This window comes from Salmo trutta, chromosome 22 (genome assembly GCF_901001165.1).
Source record: "Salmo trutta chromosome 22, fSalTru1.1, whole genome shotgun sequence".
NCBI classification, from domain to species: Eukaryota; Metazoa; Chordata; class Actinopteri; order Salmoniformes; family Salmonidae; genus Salmo; species Salmo trutta.
In genome coordinates, this window is record NC_042978.1 from 18,673,480 (window position 1) to 18,699,210 (window position 25,731).

Sequence of the window (25,731 nt, forward strand, 5' to 3'; positions counted from 1 at the left end):
AATGAACTTTCTTCTGTCGATTCTTGTTTTTTTTGTCACAATTCCAACCCTCCTCCTTTATCCGGGCTTGGGACCAGCAAAAGTGACCCAAGAGAGACACTGGCGGAATTACTTATTTTTTTATTTTATTTTTTATTTTATTCTTTTTAATTTGGTTTGGTTTTTAACCTTATGGTCCACTTAGGAGCCTACAACAAGTCACAGTAAAACATGAACATTTTTAACCATAACATTTTTTTGTAAACAATCTACATTAACAATCTAAATGGACCAAAAAGAGACAATAGAAAAAAGTGTCAATGGCAATGTGAGAAAATTATGCTAACTAGTCTGGCCCTTAATTTATTTTTTATTTTTTTATGTAGGCCAGAGCGGGATCAGCCAGCGGCGGCTTCCCGTATGCGCGATTCATTTGCAGTCTGGACGCGGAGGGGTGAGCATCTCCTGCGCTGACTGCAGCTGGGAGGGACTGCTGTGCGAGGACTGGGCCGCCCGTGAGTGCTTTGGGAAGGGGGTGGGGCCCACGGCAGCACCCCCTGCTCGTTGAGAAGAGTAAGAACGATACGTGCTTTCACGTCAGTCTCAAAAAGTCTCCAATAACGCCAGAAAAGGTCGCTAGATTTGTCGCTAGTCGCTTTTTTGAAAATTTGTCGCTAGAGGGGTCTGAATACTCGCTAAATATAGCGACAAAGTCACTAAGTTGACAACACCGGAGACAATGCTAAAATAATCAAGCCATGGGTGAGTCAGTGCCACTTTTTCCATTTGTGCCGAAATCAAAATGAAAGAAAAGTTATCTTGCAAATTCAGCAGGCTATGGTGTGAAACAGGCTTTTAGAAGTGCGGTCTTTATTTTATTAATTATCGCCATGCAGTTTTTGGTGCGGTTTGGTGTATACAAGCACATTTGTATCCACTCCTATGGATAAAAGAATTGTATTAAGTCAAACAAAAGTTTTACTGTGCATGAAGTTTCAAATGCATTCGGTCATTACTAAATGCCTAATGCGATAGGTATTTTAACATTACTTATGTTTTAATCCCCCCAAAAACATTTGATTATATTTAAACAGTCATCTTCCTCAAATGAAGGGGATGATGACAATCTTTGCCAGAAGGAGGGAATCTGATTTAATAAATTAAGTTGGCTCTAAGTTAGCCTGACCCGGAGTGGTTAGTTCAGAGCCCTATAATACGAATGTAGTTTGAGGAGTTAACAAGGTAACTTTGGTCAACTCTGAACTGAACTTCGGATAACCGGTACCACGAAAGTGGCTCACCTTTTAGCCAGGTACATTTCTATGGCAACAAATCCTTCAGATCTAACCTCCAATAGTGACAATGAATACTGCATTATAGGTGCCATTTATAGGAAATAAAGGTGGGTTGGTGATCCGATTACTCCCATCCCCCATTCTCCAAAAAGTTCAAGAAATATGGAGTTGAAAAATGCATAATTGATGGAGTAATGTGCATCTTAGGGTTAACTGTGTTCTTGTGAGTTTAAGTCTGTGAGCAGATCTTTGGCACCATTATTTAATTACATTCTCCCTAGCAGAGAAATGCATCCAGTCTATGTGTAAGGAGGAGGGCCTGCTCTGCTGCTCCTGTGACATGTTTACTGTCAGATCAGGTAGATCCAGTGTTGAGAGCAGAGCACGAGGGTGTGGATGTCTCTACCCTACCTGATACTCCGCTTTGCTCTGCCTGGCAATGTAGCCCATTGCTGTATGAAACTGTGTCTTATGACCCATCAGACAGTTTGTTGTTCCAAACCAGCTCCCTCCGATGACTAAACAGCCCGATCATATCATCGTTTTTCTATTTTCTACATTGTAGAATAATAGTGAAGACATCAAAACTATGAAAATAACACATATGGAATCATGTGTTAACAAATCAAAATATATTTTATATTTGAGATTTTACAAAGTAGACACCCTTTGCCTTTGACAGCTTTGCACACTCTTGGCATTCTCTCAACTAGCTTCATGAGGTAGTCACTTGGAATTCATTTCAATTAACAGGTGTGCCTTGTTAAAAGTTAATTTGTGGAATTTCTTTCCTTAAGATAGCCCTACTTCGTAAAAGACCAAGTCCATGTTATGGCAAGACCAGCAAAAATAAGCAAAGAGAAACGACAGTCCATCATTACTTTGAGACAAGGTCAGTCAATCTGGAAAATTTCAAGAACTTTTAAAGTTTCTTCAAGTGCAGTCGCAAAAACCATCAAACGCTATGATGAAACTGGCTCTAATGAGGACCGCCATGGGAAAGGAAGACCCAGAATTACCTCTGCTGCAGAGGATAAGTTCATTAGAGTTACCAGCCTCAGAAATTGCAGCCCAAATAAATGCTTCAGAGTTCAAGTAACAGTCACATCAACTGTTCGGAGGAGACTGGGTGAATCAGGCCTTCATGGTCGAATTTCTGCAAAGAAATCACAAATTAAGGACACCAATAAGAAGAAGAGACTTGCTTGGGCCAAGAAACACAAGTAATAGACATTAGACCAGTGGGAATATGTCCTTTTGTCTGATGAGTTTAGTGGGACTATCATTTGTTTTTCAACAGGACAATGACCGAACACACTTCCAGGCTGTATGAGGGCTATTTGACCAAGAGAGTGAAGGAGTGCTGCATCAGATGACCTGGCCTCCACAATCACCCGACCTCAACCCAATTGAGATGGTGCTCAGCATATGTGGGAAATCCTTCGAGACTGTTGGAAAAGCATTCCAGGTGAAGCTGGTTGAGAGAATGCTAAGAGTGCGCAAAGCTGTCATCAAGGCAAAGGGTGGCTACTTGAAGAATCTAAAATATAAAACATATTTTTCATTTGTTTAACACTTTTTTGGTTACTACATGATTCCATATGTGTTATTTAATAGTTTTGACATCTTAACTTATTTTTACTATTTTCTACATTGTAGAATAACAAAAAACCCTGGAATGTGTAGGTGTCGCCAAACTTTTGACTGGTACTGTAGGTTCGTTTTGCTCCCATCAGAACTCTGCTAGGCGAACTGAACGTCTGTGCTCTCATACTACCTTAAAATACATTTGCTTGATGAACGAGAAAAAAGCGTCAATATTACTGTTTGTCCCTCTTGAAATGCTGTATCAACATAGCCAGTACACTTCCTCAAATTAGTCAGAATACATCTATGATCATTAAAGAAATGTTTGTGCGCGTTTCATCTCACCTCGTTGTCAGACTCAACCAAGACCTGGTCATACTCGCTGAGGGCCACCAGGAACATGATGGACGTGACGTTCTCAAAGCAGTGGATCCACTTCCTCCTCTCTGACCTCTGACCCCCTACATCCACCATCCTGATTGGACAGGAGGATGGAGAGATGAAGGGCAGAGAATTATACAAAATTAGGCTCAACTCAGGCTTTGATGCCATGTAAAAAAAGAAATTGGTGGTAACTACGGCATCTAACTAAATAAATTGGTCAAAGTAAAGGAGACTGTAGGTTAGTCCTGTTATCTTTTAGGATTTATAATGCCCAATATCTAGCAATGAGGATGGCTAACTGTCATACAAAGCAAACATAAAATGGATATCAGGGAATTAAAAGGATTGTTACATTTGGAATTACTGCACTTTAGGTACAGTTGAGAATAGCGCTTATAGTGCAAAAAAATAACATCAGTGCAAAGAAGCATTCAAACACACGGCTATTTGGAAAACATGACCAGGTGAACATTATGTTCCTTTCTCGTCAGAGGCCTCATTTATAACAGTTGCATACATTTCACACAAAGTGTACAAAAATATTGATTTCTATAAACTTGACGCACGCCATACATACGCGTTTCCTGTTATAAAATCCGACCTGTCATAAAACTGTTTACGCGTGAACGAGCATTGAAACCATGCCTAGAAAACACCTCCATTCACCATTTATGGTGAAAATAATGCCCTTGATATGCTGTATAATTTGGAACTATTGGAATTAGGCCATAGCATGCAAAAGACAAAATGTTGTTCAATATTTTGTTTATCAATAGATTGGGTTTCAATGTCCTGCCTTTGTATAAACTCAGATTAAATAGGCAATGATGTCATGCTCATATCGCACAGCAATACTGTAGCCTATCCATAGTATCAAATATTTTACATAAGCCTATTTACAGGCTTGGCAGAATGTTTACATTTTTATAAGTAATTTGCTTTATCTAGAAAAGGACTGTCTCCATTTCTTAATGAGAAAACAATGGCAAATTGTCGTGGACTTGTCAGCAGAACGTTTGAATTCAAAAATGTTTTGCATAGACTTTCCCCCCCAACCTTAATATATGATGGATTGCCCGCGAATTCTGAAACATTGTAGGGCAGGCTACAATTTAAAAAAATCTATAATTACATTACTTACAGTAGTTCGATGTATTTCGCGTGTTTTTATTCCACTTTACTTTTTTAATATATTTTGTTAATAATAGGCCTACTACTGCATTTCTGGGAAAGAGAAGCAAGAAATGCATTTCAATGTACTTGGGAGTGTGACAAACTTGAAACATAGGCCTACTTCAATGTAAAATATCAGCTGTTAAATTGAACTGTATACCTTATATTATAAACCGCACTGCCTATGATATTGTAAAACTTGAAATACATAGTCAGCCTATCTATTTACTAGATCCAATTAAATGAGATGCACATGGTCATTTGTTTTATGACCCAACACGGGAACATACACCCATCACTACCAGAGCTCCTTCAGGAACATACACCCATCACTACCAGAGCTCCTTCTGGAAAATACACCCATCACTACCAGAGCTCCTTCAGGAACATACACCCATCACTACCAGAGCTCCTTCAGGAACATACACCCATCACTACCAGAGCTCCTTCAGGAACATACACCCATCACTACCAGAGCTCCTTCAGGAACATACACCCATCACTACCAGAGCTCCTTCAGGAACATACACCCATCACTACCAGAGCTCCTTCTGGAAAATACACCCCATCACTACCAGAGCTCCTTCAGGAACATAAAGCCATCACTACCAGAGCTCCTTCAGGAAAATACACCCATCACTACCAGAGCTCCTTCAGGAACATAAAGCCATCACTACCAGAGCTCCTTCAGGAACATAAAGCCATCACTACCAGAGCTCCTTCAGGAACATAAAGCCATCACTACCAGAGCTCCTTCAGGAACATACACCCATCACTACCAGAGCTCCTTCAGGAACATACACCCATCACTACCAGAGCTCCTTCAGGAACATACACCCATCACTACCAGAGCTCCTTCAGGAACATACACCCATCACTACCAGAGCTCCTTCAGGAACATACACCCATCACTACCAGAGCTCCTTCTGGAAAATACACCCCATCACTACCAGAGCTCCTTCAGGAACATAAAGCCATCACTACCAGAGCTCCTTCAGGAAAATACACCCATCACTACCAGAGCTCCTTCAGGAACATAAAGCCATCACTACCAGAGCTCCTTCAGGAACATAAAGCCATCACTACCAGAGCTCCTTCGGGAACATAAAGCCATCACTACCAGAGCTCCTTCAGGAACATAAAGCCATCACTACCAGAGCTCCTTCTGGAACATACACCCATCACTACCAGAGCTCCTTCAGGAACATACACCCATCACTACCAGAGCTCCTTCAGGAACATAAACCCATCACTACCAGAAAAGGTGAGAAATCTATTCTGCAATGGTTATGAATTGATTGAATTTTTTTTTAAAGATTCCTATGTCTAATTATTTTAGACAAAAATAAATCTGAAACATGAATGGTTGCATTCTTGTTAATCTGTGTTTATGAATAAGCTTCTCGTCATATCCCCAATTTGCACAAGATACTTACTTGCCAGTTTGCAATACAATATTTCAACCACTAGCAGATGTGCGTACGCATGGTCTAAAGTTTGCAGGGAGGTGAGCACATTCTCATGTCAAGTACATTTTTTATAAATGCCAACTTTTGCATGAAAACTGGCGCATGCACATTTTGGGGTATACTTTGTATGGATGCAAGGTTTATAAATGAGGCCCCAGGATTGTCAGTTGGGAAGGTATATGTTAACATGTGAGAATTAAATATACTGTACATATAACATGCATTATCCTGTCAATAACTCAACTCAATAACAATTCAGTTTGATAACTTCTTATGCACTGATGTAACATGCAGTACAGTCAATCAAAGGTGCAAGGAGGGGTTAAACAGCCTAAGTTGAACCAAAAAGGAAAGAAGAGAAAAATGTGCACTGTGCAGAGCCATATCCCTCTTCCAGCCCATTCCCAGCTAAGTGGATGCAGATGTGCCATTGAGGCCAGATCGGCAAGGAATTCGCCCGCTTGGAAGCAGCACCTAGTCAGCCAGTGACTGTTCAGATTCAGAGCACAAGCCTAGCAGCAGTGTGGGGAGGTAGGCCAGCGGCGAGGAGAGGGGATAAGAGGGGAGATGGAGAGGATACAGATGTGGAAGGAAAGAATATAGAGACGGAAAAAGTGGGAAAGCAGAGGGCACCTCGATGATGGCTGCCATGATCCCTCGTCACAGATCAAGCAGGAGTACAGAGTGAAGGCAAGGATTTGGGAATTCCGCTAGTTGTTTTCCAAACATTATTTTCATGGATATGATTGAATTTTGCATCCATAAATAATCTGATCCATCAATTCAGAAATCCTCCTGTTTTCCAGCAATGATTTTGTTGATGGGAGAGATCTATTAGCCTATATCCATGTTATTAGATGAGGATCAGGGCTTTGTTTCTTTCCTAGTGAGCACCAGCTACCTCCGTCTGTCCCTGGCTGGCGCTGCTGCAAAGTGAGAAGAGGGGCGTTGATAAATGGGGGCCTCTAGGAGCGCCTGCCTAGAATTAAGCTCCTTCACGTCAGCTGACCTCCTTTCCTGTAGCAGGGATGAGTGACCTACTTAGCAGGATAAGCTCTCCTATGGAGGATGAGCCCAGAAAAATAATGACATTCTCAACCACTTCAAAAGGCAATTGAGAGGGAAGGGCTGCGGCCAAACGCAAAAGACATGCATGCGTGTCCTCATGAACGCCTGCCTTGTGCAGCTGCTGCAAGTAGCGTGTGACACCCCCTCGCTCTCACAAGGGGTTGGGGTGGAGAGGGGCTCCTTACATCACAAGTCTCTACCGATCTGACTAGTTAAATATTCTCAATGACATTTAATTGCGGATTCTCTGGGTTCTCTCTCCAATCCTGAATATCTCTGTAATATTTTATTATATATGCTGCATGTCCTTAAATACTGCTGTAGTGATTCCCAGCCTATTCGTCCATCCAGTAGCAGCAGTAGGATGGATAGTTGGAGAGATAATCTTCAGTCCAACCTCATTCTGAGCCTGGGAGTTATTTCTAGCGCTGCCGCGCGTAGGAAGGGCTGACATGCTGGCTTCCTATTGATTTGCACACTTTTGTAATCGCTCCCGTCCATCTCTCAATCTCCTCAACATCATCCTCTTTGAGGAGGAGGGAGCCAATCTACACCATGGTGCCCAGTGATCAGTCTCTTCCCCTGCCCACATCCAGGACGACTCCCAACTCCTCTCTGCGTTGCTGTCCTGGCCCAGACTACAGTAATAGGCAGAATGGCTGGTTGTCTTACTGATAGCAGACTAGTTACAGTCCTGGAGTAAACGGTTTCTCAACATCCCTGTTATGCTTCAGATGACTAGCTGACATTTAGCTCATCATTCTACTTCATCCAGTATTGTACCATTCAAAGCAAGGGGCTGAGGTGTCATTCAGTGCACATCTTGAGGATCACATAGCAACAGTTGATGGGCCTGAGACTATGATGGGAGGGTAAAAACTGGAGATCAAAGCAACATTGATGAATGAAATGAAGCATCAGGTGATATTTGTTTATGTTGATCTTGTGAGGGAGAGGATGATCTCCAGTCATACAATCAATAGCACATAGAGTGGTCAATGTTCTCAGATGTGATCACACAACGCAGTCAACATGAATATTGAAACAATTTGATATTTCATAGGGAAAACAAAACACTTAGGTAGGTAGGGGAGTTAAGTGTGAATGTCTTTCTACCTGAAAATGATGCTTTGCAAGTCGAAAGGGTATTCAATGATCCCTGTGGTGGGGATGCGAACCCTAAGAACATCTTGTTGGGTTGGTAGATAGTTTGGTTCAGCAATACGATCCAGATCGCTTAGATAGCTAGAGACGGGAGAGAGAGAAAGGCAGGATCGACAAAAGAGAGAGAGAGAGAGAGAGAGAGAGTGAAGCATGACGGGAGAACCCATTCCTGAGAGCCCTGGGGGTTGACACTTCACCTGCCACCTCTAGCACCCACCATCTCTCAGAATGTTAGTACAGTCCCTGATGGCATTGCTCAGAGATTTTACCGTAACTTTTCCCTTTGCACCTTAATTCTATTGGGTTCAAATTGAGGCAGTCCGGAAGTCCAATAAGATATGGACTAAAGACCCTCCCATCTTTCTCAATTTTTGGTTGTAGTTAGTAGTTGTGATTTGTCCTCAGACAGCCTCAGAGCTGCTGATCGTGAGTTAGGATTCTCAGAGAGTGTGCTACCAGGACCCAGGGCTGTGCGGCCAGCAGCAGTGGCAGGCGGTGGAGACAGTACAGTGGCGAGGTAGAGGCAGCACTTCACACCAGTACCTGAAGATTACATTCTCCAGGTCAAAAGGGTACTCAATGATGCCAGTAGTGGGCACTCGAACCCGCAGCACATCCTGCTGAGTGGGCACGTACCCCGCGGTCACTATTCGCTCTAAATTTGTAAGGTAACTGTGGAATGAAGGGGGACACATCACACGTGTGTGCCTGATGCTGCACAAATCACCTGCACACATGCATAGAGAAACAAACAGGCATACGCACCATCTCTTTCTCCTGCACTCAGAACTACACACAGCAAATTTGGACTGTTTCCACATTTTGTTACATTACAGCCTTATTCTAAAATGAATGAAATAACACATTTTCCTCAATACACACAATTCCCCATAATGACAAAGCGAAAACAGGTTTAGAAATTTTGACAAATGTATTTAAAAAAAACAGAAATACCTTTACATAAGTATTCAGACCCTTTGCTATGAGACTCGAAATTGAGCTCATGTGCATCCTGTTTCCAGTGATCATCCTTGAGATGTTTCTACAACTTGGAGTCCACCTGCAGTAAATTCAATTGATTGGACATGATTTGGAAAGGCACACACCTGCCTTAATAAAGGTCCCACAGTTGACAGTGCATGTCAGAGCAAAAACCAAGACATAAGGTCAAAGGAATTGTCCCGTAGAGCTCTGAGACAGGATTGTGTCGAGGAACAGGTCTGGGGAAGGGTACCAAAAATGTCTGCAGCATTAAAGGTCCACAAGAACAGTGGCCTCCATCATTCTTAAAATGGAAGAAGTTTGGAACCACCAAGACTCTTCCTAGAGCTGGCCGCCCGGCCAAACTGAGCAATCGGGGGAGAAGGGCTTTAGTCAGGGAGGTGACCAATAACCCGATGGTCACTCTGACAGAGCTCCAGAGTTCCTCTGTGGAGATGGAAGAGCCTTCCAGAAGGACAACCATCTCTGCAGCACTCCACCAAATCAGGCCTTTAAGGTAGAGTGGCCAGACGGAAGCAACTCCTCAGTAAAAGGCACGACAGCCCACTTGGAGTTTGCAAAAAGGCACCTAAAGGCTCTCAGACCATGAGAAAATAAGATTCTCTGGTGTGATGAAACCAAGATTGAACCCTAAGCGCCACGTCTGGAGGAAACCTGTCACCATCCCTACGGTATAGCATGGTGGTGGCAGCATCATGCTGTGGGGATGTTTTTCAGCAGCAGGGACTGGGAGACTTGTCAGGATTGAGGGAAAGTAGCGAGATCCTTGTTGAAAACTTACTCCAGAGCACTCAGGACCTCAGACTAGGGAGAAGGTTAATCTTCCAACAAGTCAATGACCCAAAGCACACAGCCAAGACAACACAGGAGTGGCTTCGGGACAAGTGTCTGAATGTCCTTGAGTTGCCCAGCCAGAGCCCGGACTTGAACCCGATCGAACAACTCTGGAGAGACCTGAAAAGAGCTGTGCAGCAACGCTCCCCATCAAACCTGACAGAGCTTGAGAGAATCTGCAGAGAAGAATGGGAGTAACTCCCCAAATACAGATGTGCAAAGCTTGTAGCATCATACCCAAGAAGACTGCTGTAATCGCTGCCCAATGTGCTTCAATAAAGTACTGAGTAAAGGGTCTTAATACTTATGTAAATGTAATATTTTTTTTTATTTATATTTGCAAAAACTTCTAAAAACCAGTTTTTGCGTTGTCATTATGGGGTATTGTGTATAGATTGATGAGGAAATACTTTTTTTAATCCATTTTAGATTAAGGCTGTAACGTAACAAAATGTGGAAAAAGTCAAGGGGTCTGAATACTTTCCGTATGCACTGTACATATACATTTCTAAACAAACTGTGTTAGTAGTTATAATAACTCACACAAGCCTAGGTGCCAGACCTTTTCTGCATTCAACAAGGCTACATGGCTGCCTTCCCGTAACATTAAGCTGGCTAGAGCAGAGAGACTGGCACTCAGGTTCATAGTTCACAGTGTGATGAAGCTGAATATGGACAAGACCTGATAACACTATCAAGTAACCTGGCAGGTAATGTACTCCTCCATGAACTAACAATAGGCAGTTTTGGTTCGTAACAATTATCACTAACCGTAGTTTGGGGAGAAAATGTTAAACAAAAGATGACTAGTAGTGAAAAACATGACAGTTAAATCACACGTCTTTAGGGTCAAGAAACACAACATCCAAAAATGGTACTTGTAAAAAACATTTGGGTTCATTTTTACAGTCCTGACTCCTGATAACATTTTCAGAGTCATACAAATATAGAGTAGTCTAATCACTACATTGACTGAGAGTCATTTTACTTACTTTGCCTTTTAGGGCTGAATAAATCCTGACCTACATCTACATAACAAACATGGCATTCGGGCCTCCGTAGGTTAGTTCAAATAGAACTAAGGTGGAGCAGGATGAGAAATGTTGCCGTCTGTTCTCTCTCTCGCATTGTTTTTCTTTCTCCCTCTTTCTTTTGGTCTCCCTAGCTTTCAATTTCTCGAACCACTACAGTGGCTTGCGAAAGTATTCACCCCCTTGTCATTTTTCCTGTTTTGTTGCCTTACAACCTGAAATTAAAATATATATTTTTTTTTGGGGGGGGGGGGGGGTTGTATCATTGGATTTACACAACATGCTCAACACTTCGAAGATGACAAATATTTTTTGAAAACTTGAGCGTGCATAACTATTCACCCCCCTAAAGTCAATACATTGCAGAGCCACCTTTTGCAGCAATTACAGCTGCAAGTCTCTTGGGGTATGTCTCTATAAGCTAGGCACATCTAGCTACTGGGATTTTTGCTCATTCAAGGCAAAACTGCTCCAGATCCTTCAAGTTGGATGGGTTCCGCTGGTGTACAGCAATCTTTAAAATCATACCACAGATTCTCAATTGGATTGAAGTCTGGGCTTTAACTAGGCCATTCCAAGACATTTAAATGTTTCCCCTTAAACCACTCAAGTGTTGCTTTAGCAGTATGCTTAGGGTCATTGTCCTGCTGGAAGGCGAACCTTCGTCCCAGTCTCAAATCTCTGGAAGACAAACCGGTTTCCCTCAAGAATTTCCCTGTATTTAACGCCATCCATCATTCCTTCAATTCTGACCAGTTTCCCTGTCCCTGCTGATGAAAAACATCCCAACAGCATGCTGGTGCAACCACCATGCTTCACTGTGGGGATGGTGTTCTCGGGTGATGTTAGGTGTTGGGTTTGCACCAGACATAGCGTTTTCCTTGATGGGCAAAAAGCTACATTTTTGTTTCATCTGACCAGAGTACCTTCTTCCATATGTTGTTTGGGGAGTCCCCCACATACCTTTTGGCGAACACCAAACATCTTTGCTTATTTTTTTTCTTTAAGAAATTGCTTTTTTTCTGGCCACTCTTCCGTAAAGTCCAGCTCTGTGGCGTGTACAGCTTAAAGTGGTCCTATGGACAGATAAACCAATCTCCACTGTGGAGCTTTGCAGCTCCTTCAGGGTTATCTTTGATCTCTTTGTTGCCTCGGATTAATGCCCTCCTTGCCTGGTCCGTGAGTTTTGGTGGGCAGCCCTCACTTGGCAGGTTTGTTGTGTTGCCATATTCTTTCCATTTTTTAATAATGGATTTAATGGTGCTCCGTGAGATGTTCAAAGTTTGATATTTTTTTATAGCCCAACCCTGATCTGTACTTCTCCACAACTTTGTCCCTGACCTGTTTTGGAGAGCTCCTTGTTCTTCATGGGTGCCGCTTGCTTGGTGGTGCCCCTTGCTAAGTGGTGTTGCAGATTATGGGGCCTTTCGGAACTGGTGTATATATACTGAGATCATGTGACACTTAAATAAAGTCCACCTGTGTACAATATAAATAATTATGTGACTTCTGAAGGTAATTGGTTGCACCAGATCTTATTTAGGGACTTCATAGCAAAGGGGGTGAATACATATTCACGCACCACTTTTCAGTTTTACATTTTTGGGAATTTATTGAAACAAGTTATTGTCGTCATTTCACTTCACCAATTTGGACTACTTTGTGTATGTCCATTACATAAAATCCAAATAAAAATCCATTCAAATTAGTTTGTAATAAAACAAGAGGAAAAATGCCAAGTGGGATGAATACTTCTGCAAGGCACTGTATTTATCAGACAGAGATGATATTCACTACTGTGATAACTCATCAACCTAAAAATAAATAAAAACATTTTCAATCTCTCTCGTTCTAACTCTTCTCAAACCACTGTAGCAGCTGTGTGTGTATGCCAGGAGTAGACTTACTATTTTGTGGAGTCCGAGAGCTGATATTCACGCCTACGGTCATAGGCCTCCTGGATGCCAGGGTCTGTCCACAGCATCTTTATTGCACTGATGTAGGGCTGTTCAAAAGAACACACCTTCTCCACGTCCACCTCGCGCACCAGCAGCGCATTGGACTGAGGGAGGAACGGGAAAGATGACAACAGGTCAGGAACATGGAAGGAATGGTGGATGGCGGAAAGCGTCACCCACATTTACTGTAACAGTATTCCACAATCATTTTGTAATATCTTTATTCAGATCGAAAGTATACAGTACAAGTTAGGACATATAATATCATATTCTTTGCTTCAACAGTGATGTTAAGGGAAGATAAGGTTATGTTATACTGACAGAATGTTCTCGATATGATTTAGGGCTAAAGACAGACTAGTCTTTCAGTCGAAGCATCCAGGCTTCTCCTAAGCAGTGACTTAGCATCCTTACCAGGACAGAACATTTTGGAGTATTAGTCCATTATGTTTTATGACATGGTTTACAGCCACTTTTATGGTCTATTTGAATTTGGTTTGCATTTGATGATGCAGACATATAAGATGTGGCTGGACAATTAAATGCTGAGATTGCCAGCCAATAACATTTGCCAGTTAGCTGTCCTATGACTGGATGAGAATTCAGACAATGCCAGAAGTTAGTAGTCTATAGCTGATTTTGGTGGAGTATTCATGACCTACGCCACTTTGGTGAATTTGCGAGGCATGCAAGACAAATACATTGCGAGATACAGATTACCAAGACATGGTTCTTTCTGCACACCCCCTTTTTCTCAGTCACACTGACTCACATGCTCTCTCACTTTGCTAATGATGCGAGTGTGTGTTCAGTATTTGGTCTGTTGCGTGTAGAATATCCTAGCCCCTGTTTTACTAAAGTTGCGAGATATTGCGAGCCAAGAAATTGTGCGATACAGCATTCCATTGAGAGATACAGCTTTTGATTGTCAATCGATAGGCCTAGTGCACGGCTCTGCATGCTGGCCGACCTGCCTATACAGCGCCCCTCCCCTCGCACTCCGTCCCTTGCTAGCTCGCTATGATTGTGTTCTCGAAAGTACGGCAACTAATCCCTGGTGTCGTCTTTGGCATCATTAAAAGTGAAGACAGTTATTTTATCAAATCAATTCTCTGTAATTATTATTACGTGATTAAACTAATCATGTAAATGTAATTAACTAGGAAGTCGGGGCACCAAGGAAAATCTTCAGATTACAAAGTTATAATTTTCCTAATATAACTCTTGATATTTTAATATCTGATCAATTAGTCTTCTTATTAATGAATTATTCTTTACCTCACGTTAGTCTCATTTCAAACGTCGTAAATTGTTGGTTATCTGCACGAACCCAGCCTTTACTATGAATCATCCATACACCAAATTGGTTTAATCATTTATTTACTAACTAACCAAATCACAGAAATGCATAAATAAACAAATGTTAGGGTTACAAGGAAATGATAGGGGAGGTTCCCTAGTGGGCTAAGCCGATATGACGGCTTGGTGGATAAAGGGAAGTGGGTGTGGACTGAAAAGGGCGGAAAAGACAAAAGGAGTCACTACACAGTTGATAATTCTATTAATTGAAATGCTAATCCTTTGCACATGAACGCTCACTCATTCGGGAATAATTGCAATCAATATATATTTACGCCAACTGTGTCGTCTTGATCTGTTGGAATCGTCAGTCCTTCTTTTGGAGAGTTCATCCGAGTCTCTCTCTGCTTCCCTGAAGATCAAAGTCTTTTGTGGTTAGAATGGATTCTTCAGAGCACCATTACGAAATGTTCTCATAGAATAGATGTTTCGGCGGTTGTTGGTCTTCGCATCCCAGGTTGACAAAAAAATTCTAGTTGCAGACTAGTAATTATTATCTAAGATTTGCTCTTATTCTGTAGGGATCGATAGTCTCAGAGTTCAACCATTTCCAGCCGTGTAGCCAATGCTCCACGTGGTATGGTTAGGAATTCAACAGCCATTTCAACCTTAGCTTATACTGAGGTTTTTGTGGTCTAAACTCAACCTTTGCCCCCTCGGTGTCCATCGAGGTACGCGTGGTCTGAAGAGGATTTCCTCAGGAGGGGGTTGAATACGTAACAATAGTAAAGGCGGGTCTATGACGCCAGATCATGTCTGTGCTCACGGGGGAGGGCCAATGACTTAGTTAAACTTCAAAGGGAATACAATTCTCTTTCATTAAAGGTTTAACATCACCTTACATCATTTCACAAATAGTTTCATATTTACTCTTCATTTTATACAAGAATTAGATGCAAACCCCATAATTGAGAAATGTACATATTCAGAGATATAGTTATGCGTGTTTCCTGTCCTCTGAAGTCACCAAATTAAACACTCGTCATACCCGTCCCTTAAAACTTCTTGGGGCTATGTGGGACGTTAGCGTGCCACCCGTGGCGCACCCTATCAACAGCAGGTGCATTTCAAGAGCGGCAAATTTGAAACCAAATAAATGTCAAAATTCAAATTTCTCAAACATACAACTAACTTACAGCCTTTGAAAGATAAACATCTTCTTAATCTAACCACGTTGTCCGATTTCAAAAAGGTTTTACGGGGAAAGCATAAAGTTAGGTTGTTAGGAGAGTACATTGATAATAGCTGTGTGTAATGCATTGTCGATTCAAAGACAGGCGTCACCAAAACCATAAAATCAGCTAAAATTATGCACTAACCTTTTACAATCTCCATCAGATGACACTCCTTGGACATTATGTTAGACAATGCATGCATTTTTAGTTCTATCAAGTTCATATTTATATCTAAAAACAGCGTTTTACTATGGCGTTGATGTTCAGGAAATCGTTTCCCTCCAATACCGGCAGTCAAGTCATGACAACAAAATAATTAATTAATATTAGAAAACATTGGTAAAATATTATATTGTCATTCAAAGAATTATAGATTTACATCTCTTGAACGCAATGGACTTGCCAGATTTAAAATTAACCTTACTGGGAAATCACACTTTGCAATAATCTGAGCACTGCGCCCAGAAAAATACGCATTGCGATACAGACTAACCGCCATGTTGGAGAGATCTAAAATACTATGTAAATAATCCATTACCTTTGATTCTCTTCATCAGATGTCACTTCCAAAGAATCCCAGGTCCATAACGAATGTAGTTTTGTTCAAAAAAGCTCATCATTTATGTCCAAAAACCTCCGTGTTGTTAGCACATGATCTAAGCCAGCTGGACTTCACTTCACATCACGAACGGAAAAAATATATTTACGTTCGTTCAAACATGTCAAACGTTGTATCGCATAAATCATTAGGGCCTTTTTTAACCAGAACATGAATAAAATTCAAGGCGGACCATTGGGTTCTCTTTTAAAACGTTTCGGAATGAGAGTACCCACCATCAACTCGCGCGCAAGGTGTCTAATGGGCCATCACAGTTCCAAGGCTCTTATTCGGTCAGATCTCACTGTAGAAGACTCAAAACACTTTGTAAAGGCTGGGGACATATTGTGGAAGCAATAGGAAGTGCCAAAACATTCCTCACCCCCTTTGTTTTTCAATGGTATAGGCTTAAAGTCAATTCAACACATCAGGTATCCACTTCCTGTCAGAATCTGTCTCAGGGTTTTGCCTGCCAAATGAGTTCTGTTATACTCACAGACACCATTCAAACAGTTTGAAACTTTAGGGTGTTTTCTATCCATATATAATAAGTATATGCATATTGTAGTTACTGGGTAGGATTAGTAACCAGATTAAATCGGGTACATTTTTTTATCCAGCCGTGAAAATACTGCCCCCTATACCCTAACAGGTTAACCTCTCTAGGGTAGGTGGGACGCTATCGTCCCACCCACCGTGCACACTATTCAACAGCCAGAGCACCAAATTCAAATCCACAAAATGTCATAATTCAAAGTTCTCAAACATAGGACTATTTTACACCATTTTATAGATACACTTCTCCTGAATCGAACCACGTTGTCCGATTTCAAAAAGGCTTTACAGCAAAAGCAAAACATTCGATTATGTTAGGAGAGTACATAGACACAAAACCACACAGCCATTTCCAAGCAACTAGCATGCATCACAAATCTATACCCAGAAAGGGCCACGTCATGACACTGGAAAAGTCGCTGGTTCGTATACCATAGCCGGCAAGGTGAGAAAATTTGTCAATGTGCCTTTGAGCAACGCACTTAACCCTGATTGGCATCACCAGCGGCCTGCATGTGTTTCTTTCTCTGAGTTCCAGAAAGAGATGTTAGCCGGTCAGAGCACAATTAGATTAACCCAAGGAGGGATTGCAAAACCCCACTAGTCTTTTACCCAGTGGGAAATATGGCTATTCCCGTGCTGCTAGTTCTGATTAGAAATGAACAAAAATAGGCAAATGATTAGATGTACATTTACAGTGCCTTCAGAAAGTATTCATACCCCTTGACTTAATCCATATTGTGTTACAGCCTGAATTCAAAATGGATTAACTTAATTTCTTACCCTTCTAAACACAATACCCCATAATGACAAAGTGGAAACATATTTTTAGAAATTTTTGCAAAGGTATTGAAAATGAAATACTGAAATATCTAATTTACATAAGTATTCACATCCCTGAGTCAACACTTTGGCAGCGATTACAGCTGTGAGTCTTTTTGGGTAAGTAAAAGTTTTCCACACCTGGATTGTGCAACACTTGCCCACTATTCTTTTCAAAATTCTTTGAGCTTTGTCCAATTAGTTGTTGATCACTGCTAGACCATTTTCAGGTCTTTCCATAGATTTTCAAGTAGATTTAAGTCAACACTAACTAGGTCACTCAGGAACATTCACTGTCTTCTCGGTAAGTAACTCCAGTGTAGATTTGGCCTTGTGTTTTAGGTTATTGTCCTGCTGAAAGGTGAATTCATCTCACAGTGTCTGGTGGAAAGCAGGTTTTCGTCTAGGATTTTGCCTGTGCTTAGCTCCATCCCGGTTTTTTTTTATCCTGAAAAACTCCCCAGTCCTTAACGATTACAAGCATACCCATAACATGATGCAGCCACCATTATGCTTGAAAATATGGAGAGTGGTACTCAGTAATGTATTGGATTTGCCCCAAACATAACACTTTGTATTCAGGAACAAAAAGTGAATTGCTTTGCAACATTTTTTGCAGTATTGCTTTAGTGCCTTGTCGCAAACACAATGCATATTTTGGAATATTTGTATCCTTCTTTTAAATGTAGTATTGTGGAGTAACTACAATGTTGTTGATCCATCCCCAGTTTTCTCCAGCAACTGAATTAGGGAGGACACATGCATCTTTGCAGTGACTGGGTGTATTGATACATTATCCAAAGTGTGACTAATAACTTAGTCATGCTAAAAAGGGATATTCAATGGCTTCTTTGTTTATGTATACCTATCTACCAATAGGTCCCTTCTTTAGGAGGCATTGGAAAACCTCCCTGGTCTTTTGTGGTTGAATCTGTGTTTGAAATTCACTGCTTGACTGAGGGACCTTAGAGATCATTGTATGTGTGGGGGTACAGAGATAAAGTATCCATTCAAAATCATGTTAAAACACTATTATTGCACAGAGTCCACGTAACTGATTGTGTGACTAGTTAAGCACATTTTTAGGCTTTCCGTAACAAAGGGGTTGAATACTTGACTCTAGAAATGTCAGCTTTTCATTTTTATATTAATTTGTAAACATTTCTAGAAACATAATTCCACTTTGACATGATAGGGTATTGTGTTGGCCAGTGACAAGACATCTCAATTCAATTATATTTAAATTCAAGCTGTAACACAACAAAATGTGAAAAAAGTCAGAGTGAAGGCACTGTATATAAAATCAGTCTCCTCTATTTCAAAAATACTGAATCTTAGGAGTCGATTCCTGAAGCTTAGAAATATGAGTCAACACTGGCAGTCGATGTGCAAGGAGTTGAGGAATCAATTAATTTGGATTAGACTCTCCACCACTACGTCATCGTCGTTAACAGTTGGAAAATTGGCAGAAAAAAGCAAGCGACAGCAGCAAAGTCCTGTAAGGCAATACTTGGAGAAGCAAAATAAGAAGGAAATGCAAACTTTACAAACTGGAATGGAGGTACACTAATGGTAGTACAGGTGCAATGCTTAACCATCTGAAAGGGATGCCCGTGAGACCCAAAACGTTGCTTGCAGCAGCACAGCTACATTGTGAATTCACGCGGTATTTTAGGATTTTTAACGGAACAGTTTAAACATTAAGAAAAATTGGCAATTTGTCACATTCCTAGGGCATACAGTGGTTTGTCCTTTAAAAGTTGCAGCGTACTGCGGCGCAGCTTGCATGGTGTCGCAGAATTCTATGGCACGTAATTTAAGTGTGAATCACTTTACCATTGCTAGTACCAGTGCTAGTTAGTGCTAGTTTGACCACCAGAGGGCATCTTTGAGAAGCATTTGATAGCCTTCAATAGTGGCTGTACTAGAGAATTTAAAACCTTTTTTGTAAGAACATAGTATACAGGACTGACTAATACATTTTGCTTAATTAATTTGATTAATATTATGGCGTTTCTATTCAAAGAAAAACAAAAAACCCACTGTGTTTCTGTTAGGATGGAACGGAAATTATGGCGCTGGGGGCAGTATTTACACGGCCGGATAAAAAACGTACCCGATTTAATCTGGTTACTACTCCTGCCCAGTAACCAGAATATGCATATAATACACCCTAAAGTTTCTAAAACTGTTTGAATGGTGTCTGTGAGTATAACAGAACTCATATGGCAGGCAAAAACCTGAGAAGGTTTCATGCAGGAAGTGGCCTGTCTGACAAGGAGTCGTTCTTCTTGTCTCTGTTTATTGAAGAGTGGGGATCTTAGCTGTAACGTGACACTTCCTACGGCTTCCATAGGCTCTCAGAGCCCGGGAAAAAGTTGAACGATGACGAGGCAGCCTCAGGCTGAAACACATAATCGCCTTTGCCAAGTGGCCGATAAGAGGACAAAGGAATTAGGCGCGTGCCCGATTCGACCCCGTGCTGTATTTTCTTTCGGCTGTTTACCTAATTGCAGATTCCCGGTCGGAATATCATTGCTTTTTTACGAGAAAAATGGCATAAAAATTTATTTTAAACAGCGGTTGACATGCTTCGAAGTACGGTAATCAAATATTTAGAAGTCTTTTGTCACGAAATGCGCCGTGCGCATGACCGTTATTTACCATTGGGATAGTGCCTCGAACGCACGAACAAAACGTCGCTGTTGGAACATAACTATGGATTATTTTGGACCAAACCTACATTTGTTATTGAAGTAGAAGTCCTGGGAGTGTATTCTGACGAAGAACAGGAAAGGTAATCAAACTTTTCTAATAGTAAACCAGAGTTTGGTGAAGGCTAAACTTGGTGGGTGTCTAAATGGCTAGCCCTGTGATGCCGGGCTATCTACTTAGAATAATGCAAAATGTGCTTTCACCGAAAAGCTATTTTAAAATCGGACATATCGAGTGCATAGAGGAGTTCTGTATCTATAATTCTTAAAATAATTGTTATGCTTTTTGTGAACGTTTATCGTGAGTAATTTAGTAAATTGTTAGTAAATTCCCCGGAAGTTTGCGGGGGGTATGCTAGTTCTGAACGTCACATGCTAATGTAAAAAGCTGTTTTTGGATATAAATATGAACTTGATTGAACAAAACATGCATGTATTGTATAACCTAATGTCCTAGGTGTGTCATCTGACGAAGATCATCAAAGGTTAGTGCTGCATTTAGCTGTCTTCTGGGTTTTTGTGACATTATATGCTAGCTTGAAAAATGGGTGTCTGATTATTTCTGGCTGGGTACTCTGCTGACAATATAATGTTTTGCTTTCGTTGTAAAGCCTTTTTGAAATCGGACAGTGTGGTTAGATTAACGAGAGTCTTGTCTTTAAATAGCTGTAAAATAGTCATATGTTTGAGAAATTGAAGTAATAGCATTTCTAAGGTATTTGAAAATCGCGCCACAGGATTCAACTGGCTGTTACGTAGGTGGGACGATTTGGTGCCACCTGCCCTAGAGAGGTTAAGTGTCACTCAGAAGGACTCTCGTCTTTTGGTGCGTGTGAATGAGTGCGCGCTCATCGTTATTTATCTCCGGTATTGAATATACTATTTTACGTCTTAAATTTGATCATTTATTTACCTATTAGGGTACCTGAGGATTGATTAGGAACATTGTTTGACATGTTTGAACCAAGTTTATTGGTAACATTTGGGATTCATTTTGTATGCATTTTGAACGAGGGGAAACAGGTGGATTATTGAATGAAACGCGCCAAATAAACTTAATTTTTTGGGATATAAAGAAGGACTTTATCAAACAAAAGGACAATTTTTTGGGATATAAAGAAGGACTTTATCAAACAAAAGGACAATTTGTTATGTAACTGGGACCCTTGTGATTGCAACCAGATGAAGATCTTCAAAGGTAAGGGATTTATTTTATCGCTATTTCTGACTTTCGCGATGCATAGCTTGGATGGAAAATGTTTTTAATGCTTTTGTATGCGGGGCGCTGTCCACAGATAATCGCATGGTATGCTTTCGCCATAAAGCCTTTTTGAAATCTGACAAAGCGGCTGGATTAACAAGAAGTTAAGCTTTTAAATGATGTAAGACACTTGTATTTTCATGAATGTTTAATATTACGTATTTTCATGAATGTTTAATATTACGAATTTAGTATTTTTGAATTTCGCGCTCTGCAATTTCACCGGGTGTTGTCGAGGTGGGTCGCTAGCGGCACGTCTAGCCCAAAAAAGTTAACTGACTTGCCTAGTTAAATAAAGGTTACACTAAGAGCATAACATTTCGACACCCTAATTGTATATTTGTAGTCTAACCAATACCCAAATGGAGATGCAGCGAAAATAAAAATCTTATTGGTTTATCAAGACCAGTCCCCATGCTTGTCTCAGAGCAGCGCGAAACGGTGCTAAAATAGTTGTAGGTTTTTGCTTCAAATCCTATTGCTTCTAACTTCAATATGCTCTTTAAATAAATAAGACCACCACAACTTTTAACAGCACATTACTCAACACTAGTGACTCATGTCGCCTACGGTAGGCCAACAGTATATGGAAAAATATGACGTGACTCTCCGCCAATAATTACATATAAAGGATTGAAGGATTCTAAATTAAAACCAAAAGCCGCCTAATGGGTCTCCCGGTGGCAACGGCACGGTATTGAACCTGCATCTGTTTGCACTGCCGGAGCCCCCATCCACAAAGTACCAAAATACAGAGAGGTGTTGGTAAAAGTATATTGTATTGCTAATAGCCCATAATGGCCTACTACAATAATGTACATGGTGTCCAGGTCAGGATAACCAAAACATTTCATTCAAGACTATCAGAAAGAATGTTGGTACTTATTTACTTTGATCCAAAGCCATGAATGAGTGAGTCAGCTTTATGTAGGTGCCGGGCTATATGACTGTACCGTCAACTTGATAATATAACGATATTTGAGGTTATTTAGTTTAGTTGGGCTAGGTCAGTCTTCTGTGCGTGGCTCTGCAGCCTATCCCGTGTCCCCTGCCATCGTGCCTTGAACCTCGCTCACATTCAATGAATACAGCTGCAGAAGGCAAGACAATCCCATTGTGCGCGACTCAGGAGCCATGACCAATATATATTGTCCTGCTAATAAAAGGGCTAATAATATATCTGAGAATATCCAAGGGGCTTTTATATCATTCTACATTCATAATAATCGCTTTGTTTAAAAAAAAAACTATTGGAGAAGATTTAGTTTTCAAATAACGTAAAATGAGTGAGAAAAAGGCCACCCTTGAACATGGGGTGAGACATTGTTACTCATTTGTAAATAAAGCCAGTTTGTTATTTAGAATGATTTTTTTCTGTGTTTAGAGGGAGAGAAACCAAAAACCTATAGTCATCTCATGGGTCTCCCAGTCGAGGCCGGCACCGGTATTGAACCAGCATCTGTAGCAACACAGCTTGCACTGCTATGCAGTGTCTTAGACTGTTGCACCACTGTACAGCGTGACTGGTCGGGAGTGGGCTACAATACTACAGTAAAATCGAAATAATCCTAACAAAATAAAATAATAAAAACCTTAGTGTAACCGTTTTAGTAAGTAATACTGAAGTCCTGCACAATTATCAGTTTCTATTTAGGTTTATGTTGCCCAGTCATTGTCAGATAGACACAGTAGGACCCAAAAGCATAATCAGTCCTCTAACTCACCCTTGCGCTGGTCTGGAGCAATGAAGTGGTGACGCAGGGTACCGTACTAAACTACAAATCACCTCTAAGTCCTGCAGCATAATCGCAAAACGTTTAGTGGAGCAACCACTGTATATGAGGAGTCAATGACCCATTCAAAAACGACAGTAAGGACCACTAACCATTTGCTGCTCACATACAGTGCATTCGGAAAGTATTCCGAACCCTTCCCTTTTTCCACATTTTGTTAGGTTACAGCCTTATTCTAAAATGGATTAAATAAAACAAGAATATCAATCTACACACATTACACCATAATGACAAAGCAAAAATAGGTATTTCGACATTAACAAAAAATAAACAGAAATACCTTATTTACATAAGTATTCAGACCCTTTCCTATGAGACTCGAAATTGAGCTCAGGTGCATCCTGTTTCCATTGATCATCCCTGAGATGTTTCTACAACTTGAGTCCACCTGTGGTAAATTCAATTGATTGGACATGATTTGGAAAGGCATAAACCTGTCTATGTAAGGTCCCACAGTTGACAGTGCATGTCAAGGCAAAAACCAAGCCATGAGGTCGAAGGAATTGTACATAGAACTCTGAGACAGGATTTTGTTGAGGAACAGATCTGGGGAAAGGTACAAAAACATTTCTGCAGCATTGAAGGTCCCCAAGAACACAGTGGCCTCCATCATTCTTAAATGGAAGAAGTTTGGAACTACCAAGTCTCTTCCTAGAGCTGGCCGCCTGGCCAAACTGAGCAATCAGGGGAGAAGGGCCTTGGTCAGGTAGGTGACCAAAAACCCGGTGGTCATTCTTACAGAGCTCTAGAGTTCCTCTGTGGAGATGAGAGAACCTTCCAGAAGGACAACCATCTCTGCAGCACTCCACCAATCAGGCCTTTATGGTAGAGTAGCCAGATGAAAGCCACTCCTCAGTAAAAGGCACATGACAGCCTGCTTGGAGTTTGCCAAAAGGCACCTAAAGGACTCTGACCATGAGAAACAAGATTCTCTGGTCTGATGAAACCAAGATTGAACTCTGGCCTGAATGCCAAGCGTCATGTCTGGAGAAAACCTGGCACCATCCCTACGGCGAAGCATGGTGGTAGTAGCCTCATGCTGTGGGGATGTTTCTCTGAATGTCCTTGAGTAGTCCAGCCAGAGCCCGAACTTGAACATCTTTGGAGAGACCTGAAAATAGCTGTGCAGCGACACTCCCCATCCAATCTGACAGAGTTTGATAGGATCTGCAGACAAGAATAGGAGAAACTCCCCAAATACAGGTGTGCCAAGCTTGTAGCGTCATACCCAAGAAGATTTTAGGCTGTAATTGCTGCCAAATGTGCACCAACAGTCCTCAGTAAAGGGTCTGAATACTTATGTATACCTTTTTATTTTTTTTATTTGCAAACATTTCTAAAAACCTGTTTTTACTCTGTAATTATGGGTAATATGTGTAGATTGATGAGGGGAAAAAAACTAACAAATTTAATCCACTTTAGAATAAGGCTGTAATGTAACAAAACGTGGAAAAACTTAAGGGGTCTGAATACTTTCCGAATTCACTGGAAGTGATCTCTAATGTGGAGTCTAGATATATGCCTACATAAGACTATAATAATACAAGACATTTTGACTAACAATGTATTTTTCTAACGAGTGAACCCCAATCCCCATCCCCTCTACCCCACCCAGACTCACCTTGTTCTGTTCATACTTGTACTGGATCTTGAGGGTCTCAGAGGCCCGGATCATGGACTGCATGGAGGTGAAGATGTTCTGATAGACCAGTTTGGTGAAGCCTCTTTTGTCCTCGTCAGTGTAGCCCGTCCCGTGGATGATGCGCATCTGTTTGATGAAGGTGCTCTTGCCGCTTTCGCCAGTGCCTATGGAGACACAGGACAGAACACAGGTTAGACAGAGGTTTCCAAATGTTTTCAGTTGGAGTGTAGTCCACTATCCAAGTTTGACTGGAGCACGGAGTGAGATTGCCAAAGGCTGGAGGGAAGGCCTTCTCATCCACTCCAATTTTGCTCCAGTAGCGCTCACAAGAAACTGATAAAACACACAAGTGCAAAATCAAGGTGACTTACAAAGATGAGGACCAAGAGAGGGAGTGTGGTGATGTAATGTCCACAACTAAATAATCATTGTGGAATCTGAAAAGACATCTCGAAAGCATGATGCTGTACTTACTACGTGCACATGCTAAAAGCAAGGAATATGGTGGGTAGCTAATTAAGTGTGCCATTGTAGCACAGAATTTATAAATAAAAAAAATCTGATCCCTTAAAAGTTTTCATTTTTGCTCCATTCCATACAATAGGCCATAATTGATTTTGGCCCAATAGGCCTTGCATATTCCAACTTCAAGACCCTTTCCATTTTTATTTTGGCTATTTTGTCCGAAAACCTTTAGGCCTGCCTATTGAAAAAAAGAAAAACAACTCTGCATCCCTGCCCAGCCTGACAAAATTGGCAAAAGCCATACTCAAAGGCACTGTAGAGTGAGCATAATAAGGCATTTTTTGTTTCATTTGTATATCATTCTAAGTCAGTCACAGTCTATGAGCAATTTATTAACTATAAT

The 25,731-nt window shown here is 41.0% G+C and overlaps 1 protein-coding gene across 2 annotated transcripts in view; it reads right to left on the bottom strand.

The window, feature by feature from the left end:
* LOC115158280 (guanine nucleotide-binding protein subunit alpha-11) overlaps positions 1–25,731 on the bottom strand; it is a 91,970-nt gene that overhangs the window by 14,996 nt on the left and 51,243 nt on the right. The window contains exons 2-5 of one of the 2 annotated variants that reach the window (XM_029707043.1): positions 24,843–25,027; positions 12,894–13,048; positions 8,072–8,200; positions 3,207–3,336 (exon numbers count right to left, since the gene is read on the bottom strand). In XM_029707043.1, the coding sequence (XP_029562903.1) occupies positions 3,207–3,336; positions 8,072–8,200; positions 12,894–13,048; positions 24,843–25,027 (599 nt within the window). Of the gene's footprint in view, positions 1–3,206; positions 3,337–8,071; positions 8,201–8,662; positions 8,792–12,893; positions 13,049–24,842; positions 25,028–25,731 lie in introns of both variants that reach the window. The other variant, XM_029707044.1, reaches the window with a different exon arrangement.